The 11,284-nt window shown below is 32.8% G+C and overlaps 3 protein-coding genes across 6 annotated transcripts in view; 1 reads left to right on the forward strand and 2 right to left on the reverse strand.

Annotated features, from left to right (window-relative positions):
• Nucleotides 1–2,807, reverse strand: part of LOC115443704 (rab3 GTPase-activating protein catalytic subunit) — a 32,219-nt gene extending 29,412 nt beyond the window's left edge. The window contains exons 1-2 of the mRNA XM_030169222.2: nt 1,476–2,807; nt 798–982 (exon numbers count right to left, since the gene is read on the reverse strand). Of these exons, the coding sequence (XP_030025082.2) occupies nt 798–982; nt 1,476–2,726 (1,436 nt within the window). The 5' untranslated portion in view covers nt 2,727–2,807. The remainder of the gene's footprint in view (nt 1–797; nt 983–1,475) is intronic.
• Nucleotides 2,808–3,192: 385 nt separating this feature from the next.
• Nucleotides 3,193–8,172, forward strand: LOC115443711 (protein FAM92A). 3 transcript variants are annotated; one of them, XM_030169236.2, is made up of 8 exons: nt 3,193–3,417; nt 4,804–4,963; nt 5,160–5,309; nt 5,387–5,611; nt 6,425–6,463; nt 6,539–6,661; nt 7,030–7,134; nt 7,938–8,172. In XM_030169236.2, the coding sequence occupies exons 1-8, from the start codon at nt 3,281–3,283 to the stop codon at nt 7,989–7,991; spliced, it is 993 nt and encodes a 330-aa protein (XP_030025096.2). In that variant the 5' UTR covers nt 3,193–3,280; the 3' UTR covers nt 7,992–8,172. The 3 variants fall into 3 exon arrangements, with proteins under 3 accessions (XP_030025096.2, XP_030025098.2, XP_030025097.2); XM_030169238.2 differs by lacking the exon at nt 6,539–6,661; XM_030169237.2 differs by lacking the exon at nt 6,425–6,463.
• Nucleotides 8,173–9,159: 987 nt separating this feature from the next.
• Nucleotides 9,160–11,182, reverse strand: LOC115443712 (heat shock factor-binding protein 1). Of its 2 annotated transcripts, none has more exons than XM_030169240.2 (2): nt 10,936–11,182; nt 9,160–10,369 (listed from the first exon to the last, which is right to left on the reverse strand). In XM_030169240.2, exons 1-2 carry the CDS (start codon nt 11,020–11,022, stop codon nt 10,217–10,219), a joined length of 240 nt encoding a protein of 79 aa, XP_030025100.1. In that variant the 5' UTR covers nt 11,023–11,182; the 3' UTR covers nt 9,160–10,216. The 2 variants fall into 2 exon arrangements, with proteins under 2 accessions (XP_030025100.1, XP_030025099.1); XM_030169239.2 differs by having other exon boundaries at nt 10,924–11,182.
• Nucleotides 11,183–11,284: the final 102 nt, after the last annotated feature.

The raw sequence follows: 11,284 nt of genomic DNA on the forward strand, positions 1-11,284 counted from the left end.
TACTTTTCTTACAGGCTGCTCTCCAATACTGTTTAAATGTCATGTAAATAATAATTATGTAATTAAATAATAAGATGTACATATTAGATAGGTATAGATTCCAAATAACTTATATTTTATATGATAACCAAATACGAAAGTAGCGCTATTGAAACGGTGCTATTTAATGTAGATTATTTTTTATTATTACCAAATGAGAGATTACGTGGATTTAGAGTTGGATAATAATGTTGTTTTAAACATACTCAGCTTAAAAATATAATTAATAATATGGAACAAACACTATGGTAGAAAATTTTCACAAAGTATATATTATTATTTTGTTACAATTAAAATTTAAGTAAGGGTTTAAATATACAATGCTGAGTTTGTTATTTAAAATTGATCATTATTATATTTATTTTGTATGGATTTTATAATGTATTTCTAATATATTATAGATTTAATAAAAAATACATCTAAACTTTCAAGCATGTGCCTTTTAATTACAACCGTATAATTATAATAATTCCCACAATAAAAATCTTTTTACATATTAACCGATATTTTCATGGTTTTGGATAATAGAACATATCGCTCAGAGCTAGAAGCTTTAAAAGATATTTCAGCCAGTGTTATTACTAGGCGATTGTAAGACTATCATCAAATGTCTCATTATATAATATATTTGCCGGTCAGAGTCAATGCTTTGTAATTCAGGATAGTATAGCCACAATTAAGACAATCATGACGTCAGTCATCAGGCAAACAACTTGCTAAACGATACCATCTCTTAGCGCTATGCATCACCCACTTACCCTGGGACGAGTATGCGCCGCTCCCATCGGTACTGCAACTCTTGAGCGAACTCGTACCACAGATGCGCGAGGTACGCCAGCCCACCGGCGTCGTACAGGCGCGCCGCCGTCACCGACAACCTCCACACAAGCCCGTCCTCAGGACTAGTCTTCACATAGCTGCATAGCTTGTGCTCAGATGAGTCCTGGAACATTAACATGTTTGCATTTAACTATGGTTGTATTAAAATAGTACTTAAAACCTACATTTATTAAAAATAATACAATCTGGTCCATGAGAACCAGTTCTAAAAAATAACATGAAATCTACACTGTTCCTGAGGGACATACAACAAAGTTTTATACTGTTTTATAACTTTTATTAGCAAAAATTTTTGTACATAGGTAGAGCTAAAAGAAGCTAGGACTTCGTAGTATATTCCTAAGTTAATATTGCAATACTAAAGTGCATGGCACTATTGCAGCATTCATGTGTTTCAAAATTCTATCTCATAAGACAAAGTTTACAATTAGCTCTAGAAATAAAATTAAAAGAATTGGGAAGGTAACTCTTAACAATTTTCTTAACATTGTGACAGAAGTTTCACCATCTTATAAATTATTTTATTGCTGCAATAAATTCATTTATATTTTACAAACTGCAATTTTTACTTAATCAGAAATATTTAAGTATTTTACCTGTTTGAATTCAACTTCTAACTGTTCTGTATAATTAAATGTGTCATCTTCAACAGCATCAGGGAATATGTAATATAGCAGAGGCATGAGCAGGTCATCAGCTATAGGTCCCTTGAACTCCGATGTATTACGGCCCTGGCCTATAGCTGCTTTAACTAACTTTGATATGGTTATTGGTGCCTCAGTAATTTTGTGTAAAGGATTCACTAGACCCAAGCTTCGACTCAATCCAAGTGTGTCCATCAATAAATTGTTGTCCTCTAACAGATTCATCATTTTCTGTATTATATCTGATAATTGACAGTTAATTTTCTCCCTCATTTTGAGAGTAATTGTCCATGTCGGAGCCATCAGTGGATCTATATCAGAAAAAGTTGAAGATTCAACTATTGTACATTCTCTGAACTTGGGCCATATTGCATTCAACAACACACTGCTTGTAGGATTCTTCTCAGAACCAAAAGGTAGTTCAATTAGTTTTTTAACATCAAAACCATCTATAGACAAAAATTCATTGGAGTGTGTAGTTTTCTTCCAAGTAAATGCTTCAAAGTCTTTTAATTCATAAGAAAATTTTGTTGAGACTACAACAGCATCTAGAGCTACAGGTGAGGCAATTTTAGACTTAAACAGGCTAACAAGACCACTCAAGTGAGAGCATTGGTTTGATATCCTTTTTAAATGTATTGTATCAAAACTAATTTTATACTGATTATCTTCATAAAAACCTAGATATGTGTGTTGCCAGTGTTCCCTTATTTTAACAAAGAACGGCACTCCACAGTCCACATTTGCAAATGCTATGTTTGCACTACTCATGACTAGTTTAATAAGGCTGCCATCTACAAGTGGGAAACTGGGATAAAGTACAAGAAATCTTTTTAAACCGAACCAGTTAGACACAGGGAACTGGCTGCCGTCGTCATCATCCATGAAGCTAGAGGTGGCCTCCCAAAGCCCATTATGTATATGAGTCATTAGTGGTTTCTCTTCAGATCCTTCAGAATCATCACTACTCCTTGAGAAATCGAGTGTGTGGTAGCTTAGAGTATATTTTTGGCCAAGAAACAGAATTTCTTCAGTCTTTGTAATCCATTTCTTTGTGTATTCTACTGCAGATTTGGGTATAGAAGACTTTGCTAATCGCCATTCGCCCAAAATCTCTTCTATACGTGCAATAAACACTTCCCACTCCGAAACAGTAGTGAAATCTTGGTGATATATGTCATATTCATCTATTTCTTCGTTCATTTTGGGAGATAATTGACAAAATTATAACAAGGACAGGTACACAAAAACAAACAGCTGTTCCTTATGACATTGACAGCTGACATTTGCTATTTATGAAAATACGACAGCTGTTTAATTCCGATGTCTATGGTTTTAGGCTGTATGGCTAAGAGCCTTTGCCTTCTCCTTAAGGAGTAAATCAAACCAAAAAAAAAATGTCTATGGTTTTTCACAACTAAATCCACAGAGCATGTGACATCTTAAAATCGTTATAATCATTCACTCCTAAATATTATCCACATTTATAATTTGGTACACGATTTCGTACCAACTTGATCCATAGCCCTGAATGTGAAAAGAAATCTTATAATAAGTAATCGCATAAAACAATACATATCTAAGAAGCGTTTAAAATGAAATTTTAAACTTTCGAATTTTCGCACTTCGTCATTACGTTTTAAAAAAAATTGTCTCCATGGTAACCATGTATAAGTAAACAAACAAAAAAAAACGATTATTAAAAAATAGTTTACTCCATATTTATTATAATTCTCTTTAAGTTTACTATCGCTTCAATGTTTAGAGGAGATAGTGCACATTCTTTAAGCTATGAGCAACAAGCTAAATTCATACAGGATAGAATTACTAGCGTGGAAAAGAATTTTGGAGAATTATGTGTGGCATTTGGAGATTATACACGAAAAACAGCCAGGTTGAAATTTTGATCGATATTATTTTCTAGTACAACATAGACTATGTAATATTATAATAAGAAACAGTATGGTGATTTGTACAAACACTACTGTGTTCAGGTTTGAAGGCCCGGTTAACCAGTTTAAATAATTAACTACTACGCATGATGAGATTTAAATCTAATCCTTTAACATCCAATTCGAAGGTGGAGTAAAATGACAAGTCTGATTATACCTATACCTATTTTAGTAGACAGTTTTTCTGTTCTAGCATAGGTAGACCTAAATAAAAGATTAATGCTGACCAAATACATATCTACCAACCCGTTATTAGCTGTTCAAAAAATGCAGCTTATTTACATAATATAGTATACAGAGTGGCGGTTTTCAATGCGAAGCTGCGGCCAATTGATCTAATCAAAGCCTTTTCTATTCGAACCCCTTGCTCAGGTTTAGGCGGTAATTGAATTACTTACCTACTTACAAGTAGGTAAGTAATTCAATTACCGCCTAAAATACATTGATATTTGTATTTCAATTACTTACTAAAAATGTTATTTGTAATTGCTGCTTATTTGAATTAAATTTGCAGCAAAGGTAGTGTTTTGTAGTTATTATTTCAAATACTTATGGCTTCAACATAAACCTTAATATAAATAGCTACATTTAGCGATCTTATTAATGGGTGTCTTATACAAAAAATAATTATTCTTACCCCAAGAGGCTATTTGTCTGATAATAGATGTATTTAAAAATCTATTGCTGATGAAAGAAAATTCTTCTTTTCCTGATAATTAGGCCCTGCTGAATACATTTTAGCCAGCTCTACCCTTGCCAGAGCCAGCGCGAGACGACACGCGGGAACAAAAAAAAGTTCCCCGATTTTAACAATTTCCTAGATAAGAAACTTACTTAGGATGGGTTGATAAACAGGTTCCAAAAAAAGTCCTTCTAAACACTAGTGCCCAGGCTAGGCGGTTGCCTAGTTCACACCCCCTTTCCGCCCTGAGTCCGCCAAAGTGTATACACAGATACATATATAAGATTTCGTTCTAGATGCCCAAGGAGATTATACGTATGCTTAGGTAGGTAGGTATTTAAACTTTGTATTCTCAATAGTTACACGTTTCAATACAATTTGAGTTTATAGATGCAGCAGATATAATGAGTGGTATTCTTCTTGATGAAATATTTACACAGCTACTACTCAACAACACTTACTTAATAAATAACTATAATAAATAAGTATAATATAGGTACTACGATATCGAGGTATTAGTAACATTTGTTTTTTAAATTATGTTTTTTATGTAAATACTTATGTAATTATAGTAGATGTCTAGGTACCACAACTTAACGCTTTAGTGCTATTTAAAGCGGAATAAGTAAAATGTAAATTTAAACAGGCTTCGCGATATGGGTGACGAATTAACAAAAGTACTGAAAGAGTATGCAAATAATGAGATCGTCAACAAATCATTGAGCGCTGGCCTTGAAAATGTTTCCATTACTCTCACCGCTATAGAAGAATACAGGAATTGCGAGGTGCAACGTTTGGAAGCCAAGGTAACAACAACTATTTACACACAAACCTGTAAAAGTAGGTGAAGCTTATTCCTAAATGTCTTCTTTGGTATGCCTAAGTATAAACGTGGGATTACCGTAACATGTTTAATGTAATTTATAGTAATTGTTGTCACAGCCGTTTAGAATAATTATCAACCGAGACCGATGTTGAACTACTTTACATTTCATTCATCAGGTAATAGGAGAACTTAGCCAATATGAATCCATCTGCAAACATGCCAGAGAAGAAGTAAAGCACAGCATAAGTGTAAGAGAAAAAGAGCTTGCGCGAAAAAAGGTGCTGGATAAGACTAGAGAACGACAACCCTTTAACCGGCAACAAGTCGTAAGTGTATAATGACTATTCATTTTCTATTTTAAAAGAGGAAATTTATTATGTTTTGACCAACAATTTTAATGCAGACATATGCTGAAACCGAGTTACAAAAGGCGTCAGCAGAAATGTCCCGTACGGCTAAAGGACTCAGCGAACAAACTGAATTTTTTGAAAGACGTAAACTCCAGCAACTTAAAAGTCTCCTAACAGATTTTGTCATGATTGAAATGACGTTTCACGCAAAAGCTGTAGAACTGCTTACTGTAGCGTATCAACAAATTGCGGATATAAACGACAAAGCTGACCTTGAGGTTAGTATAATTTCCTTGTCTAGTTTATACAGTCATTTCTTGAATTTTAAAATATTCGCACGTTCAATACTTCAATCACTGATAATTATGCAGATTCATGGTAGGTAATTTTTTTTTTTATTTGCACAGTCTTCCACGAAAGCAGCTAAACTCATACAAAATTTTAAATCCCTTTTGAACTCTTGTGTCCGTATGAACAATCGCTTTTTATTTATTAAAATTAACTTCAATGGGTTTATTATTATAGATGTAGAAAAAAATTATATTTCGATTGAAGTCAATGTGTAAAAGTGTTTCGAAGTTTTGAATTTGTTCAACTACTTATCAGGCTGACTACAAAATATAAACGTCATTCAACAAACAAAGAAGATTGACATGTTAGCCTATATAGCTACTCTTAATTAAGAACTCTAACGTAGTGTTATATTTCTTACCTACAGAGTCAGATAAACTACATAAATGATTGATTTAGATCCTTTTCAGATGACAACCGCTAGACGCACGTTTACAAACTATATGTATTTCAATTGCTAACGCGCGCTACGCTAAGCGCAACATCCCGAACAAAATACATGTAGTTGGTAATGCGCGTCTAACGCTCGTCATCTAAGCGGGGTTTTAAGTACTTCAAATAATCCTTCGAGCCGCATATGATCTTTATTTTTGGATTTTAAAGTTAAGAATTCGAAAGCAATCATTTTAAAGGTACAACAAGCGGAAAATAATTTTCTGAGTTTGAATACTACTAAGTTTAATGCCATAGGGCGTAGAAAACAAAATTATTTTAATAATTTTTGTTTTTCTCTTCCGAAGCGATTGAACACAGGTCTTTCAGATAACGAGGAGCAAGCGGTAAATATTTTGTTATTTATGATGCATGTTTAAATTTCTTTTTATTATTTGGATTGTTTTCTTTTGTAAATATAGAACTTTAGAAGAAAGTTGCGTTCTCCGGAGAAACAAGTGAACACCGGTATATCGGCCAGGTCTTCTTCGCTAGCTTCACTAATGACTACATATTCACCATCAAAAGACAATGACAACTCATTGGTAAAACTATTTATCTTCCCCTTACAGTAGTCCAAGAAATACTTATTAATTCTAAAAATCAATGTTGTGATCAAACAATAATATAAATACCTAAAAATGGAAATCGATATCATACTTACATATTTTGTTATGTTTGCGCTGTATTTCAATAATGGTCTAAATAATCGGCACTTTTCCGTGATTGAGAAGTGTTAGATCTATCGTCCATCATGTAGGTTCTACTAACTTACTTTAGATGCATTCCAAATCCTTATAAATATGTCCCTTTCCTTTTTTATTATAGTATTTTTATCTAACGATTTTTAACTATGAACATCTACGTCCTAAGCTTCTGCTACTTGTAAAACCAAATAATATAAATATTACAGGTAAACAAAAACATCAAAAGTCCTGAAAAAACTGGCATGAATAGGTCCACCTCACTCGCTGCTCTCATGAATCAATCGTCTTCCAAAGATGAAGATCAAACCACGGTGAGATGTTTTTAATGGTTATATTTTAGTACGTACTTTCATCTACATTTTTATCACCTCCAGTTGAATTATAGAGAATGCTTTTGTATAAGTTTATATACCTATAAGTAGCTGTATGTATATTATATAAGCTATCAATATTATGCCCACTGACTTGCAAGTAGGAAGGTATTAACTCATAAAACCACTTGCGACCGCAAGCAAGATGTATCGTCTTACACCAAGTCTGGTCTTATTCAGGTCCAAGGTGAAGGACATTACAATACTGAAGTTCTTTGCAGGTGTTAGGTTATTTGTATCCGTTCAGATAGCGATAATTGTACACAGGGTGTGAAACTCGCCATAGTGGCCCAAGTCTTACGTTCTGGGATCAGCCTGTGTACCTTAGTCCGATGTCAAACAGGTCGGCATTATTGTGTCGGTTAACGAGGAATAATTATTTCTCGTCAATCGACAACATCAGAACCATAATCCACCTACCATTATGTGCATTGGGTCGCTTTGCTGTGTAAAATAAAAATATAAGATATTTTCGACGCAAAATTGAAAGATAAAATATCAAGAAACTTACAGACTTCAGTGTTCCGTATCATGAAACTAAGTACCACAATCGATCGAATTCAAACTATTCTTAAACGCTTCGCTTTGCGAATCGCACCGGAAGTAGCAAAGGAAAACTTAGCATACATTTTGTATTCTCTCCCATATTCAATTTCATAAGTACTCTTTATTGCTATTCTAGATACTTGTGTTTACTTTGAGACATTCAATTTGTCGTCTGATTAACGAATTTTTTATGACAGGATACTGAGGAATCTGAAGAAGAGGACACTTCGGAAGAGACTGAATCCCGATAAATATATATTTTAGTGTAAGATATAGGTATATATTTTATTTAGTATCATTGGCTTGCTTTATATTCATTGCAACTTCGTACGTATACAATCATAGCTATGTATAACAAAACATACCAAAGTTACAAAAATCATGAACAGCTGAGTATAGTGTGTCTTGTAATAAAGTACAATTTGTATAGCATCATTTTGTTTTTATTTGTAAACCTGTACCAGACCCTTCATGGCATTTATTGATTTGTCATTATGAACATGCAATGTAACATTTCAGTGTGCCATCCAGTCCCAGGCACCGAACTTGATCAGTATTCACCCCTCTGCACTAGTAATGTATATAAAGACCAAAAAAAACCTAAATTATTAAAAAAAAAATGTACCAATATCGAAGAGGAGAAAAGATTGTTTTACAATTATAATATGAAATATGAATATGGTAAGGGGGTACCTACTACGTCTAAGGGGCTAAATCCGCCTTTTTGTAATTTCAGACGTACTAACCTAAGGACAGCTCTATTAGCTATATGGTTACCAAAGCTGTTCTCCGATTAGAACGCCCGCAAATGTAAAAAGAGGGATATGCCGCCGTAGACAGTATAGGGCCCGCCGACTATATTAGGTTTTGTTAACGGCTTCGGCTGCCTGAAAGTTCTTTCCCGATATTCTAATCCCAATATATAAACTTTTCCTATAGGTTCCATTACTGGAATAAAAACCAGTCTGTATCCAGAAATCTGTATGTAGAATCCAGAAAATGGTCTATACATGTGTAAAATTTTAGCCAAATCAGTTCAGCTGTTCCTATGTTTACTTCTAAACAACATACGAAAATGTTTACATCATTTTGCATTTTTTATGTAAGAGTTCCCTCTGCCCAGCAGTCCAATGCGCGCGTCTATTAAAAAGTAAGCAAAGCTTGGCTCTGGAACTGCTAGAGGAGTGTTTACACTGTGCAAATGCTATCACTTTCATATAATACTTTCATATTGGTCTCTACCCCACCCGAAAGTTATCTGGGAGAGAATGCCATTGGCACTAAGTCCGCTCATATACATTTGGATATAAAGTGCATAAATAACTTGTAGCTACCCTCATTCATTCTGAATATCCATCATCCGCAAATATTAAAATTGAAAGATGGTGAAAAGGCTTGAAGTCAACGAAGAAACAGATTGACAAAATTAAAAAACAAACAATATTTAATATATCTACAAATAATACACTTTAATTATAAAAACCATTTTACAAATACAATCAGGTGAACACCAATGGACTTGACCCAGCTTGACTATTTTTCCACTAGCTCACTATATCTGTGTATACAAGTCTTATTTAATAAGTGAATTCATGTAGTATAGTGTTATTTTTTTTATGAACAATTCAAAACCTCAATCACGTAGTTAATACATTATAATGATAATTCAATATAAGCCAAATTCATTGTGTACACAAAACGGAATGCGGTCAGGAAATATATTTTTACATTATTTCTATGTCCTAGTAGAGAACAATTTATGCGACAATTTAATAAGTTTGGCATTATATGGCGAAGTGAGGGTTAATTTGGGTGGTACAAGTTAAAGTACCAAATTGACTCAACAGCCTTATTGGTTTTGTATCTATGTAAAGTTATTGGTAAACTACACAGAATCTGCCACATTATCATATTATTGTTTGAGCATTCTTATTATTCATGTAAAAGTGCTGAACTGTGATATATAACAAAGCCTTACTAGGTTTTTAGTTGTTAAAGTTGCATAAATTCAATGTGCTTTAGTGGACATAATTTTATTATGATGGTGAATGATCATACTAATTTGATATGAACTTTTAATACCTATACTAAGCTGAATGCATATTTTTTATGTAACAATATAAAAAAGTATTAATTAATTTTACGAGGCAAATATTGGCTGTTTACATACTATGTAATATATTGAAAAGATCATGGAGCATTTCCATTATCAGCAGTTATATGCCAATAATAATTATTCCTTAACAATGAATATACAAAAAGGCAATTGTTTGTACAACTATAGTCAAATTCTAACATATTCTTCTACAACTGTTCCATAATTTCATACACTTTAACCCCATATGGATGTACTCTTTCACAATATTACATCTATTGTTTTTAATATTATTTGTATTTAGAAAATTCAGGCACAAAATTATCTTTGGGTGATATTGCCAGTATCCAAAACTGTGATAATCAAATTCACAAACTTATTCTACTTTTCATTTTCAACACCAGCTTGTGTCATAAGATCTGTGATGTTTTTTTCAAGTTCATCAACTCTTGTGCCCATTTCATCTATTCTGTTTATTATCTGATCCGACATACTCTGGAACTTGTCCTGCATGTTTTGTAACAGCGACTGCACCTGCAAATTTTATTTAATTTAAAAAGTTACACCTTAAATAAAAATATCAATATTATATTCCCAATTATTTAAATTAATAAAAATACTAAAAAAAGCAATTAGACACTCTACAATATGCAATGAAAAGACAACTTTGCTTTGATCAATTTTATTATAACTATATTTTATTATAAATGATTGTGTAGCATATTTAATATTTAACTATTATATATATTCCAGCAACACAATGGTATAAACACCTTTTTAGACTACCATGGGAGGAAATTTTGGTGCACATTTAAATATGGTTTTACCAATTAATTGCGGGTAATATTAGAATAAAAATATCCAATATGCAAGAAATCAGTAAAAAAAACACTAACATACTGTAAACTATAACATAATGCATGATGTATAATATATTGCTTCTGTTTATTCAGCTAGAATATAATAGTACATTACATTTTATTTGGTATATTTTCTTTATGAAATGGCATCATTTTATTTGTTTGGTTATGCAGATTTAAACTATACTATAAAACAAAATACATAATATTGGGATATAAAAATCTTACATATTGTGTCACCTCTTGCATGTTTTTAGGATCGTTGGCTGGCGCAGAATATTCACCCTCGCTGGTATTTTTCACGGCTTCTGTATTTTGTTCTGCCATTGTAAAGGAGCAAAATTTATGTGGAGTCTACGGTCGGATATAACAAACTGTTACAAATTTTATTGGGCAAATGTTAGCAGACCGTAGAATAAACGAACCCCACAGTGAATATGAATTACGAATTTTAATCATATTGACAATGACACTTAACAGTGAGATTTACACAGACTATGCTACACGTACTATTTGAATGATGATTGATTGATAAGACCTTACTAATAAACATGATAGAACATTTTTAAATTAAATTATCCCCATATCA

The sequence above is a fragment of the Manduca sexta genome, chromosome 23, assembly GCF_014839805.1.
Source record: "Manduca sexta isolate Smith_Timp_Sample1 chromosome 23, JHU_Msex_v1.0, whole genome shotgun sequence".
In the NCBI taxonomy this organism is placed as follows: domain Eukaryota; kingdom Metazoa; phylum Arthropoda; class Insecta; order Lepidoptera; family Sphingidae; genus Manduca; species Manduca sexta.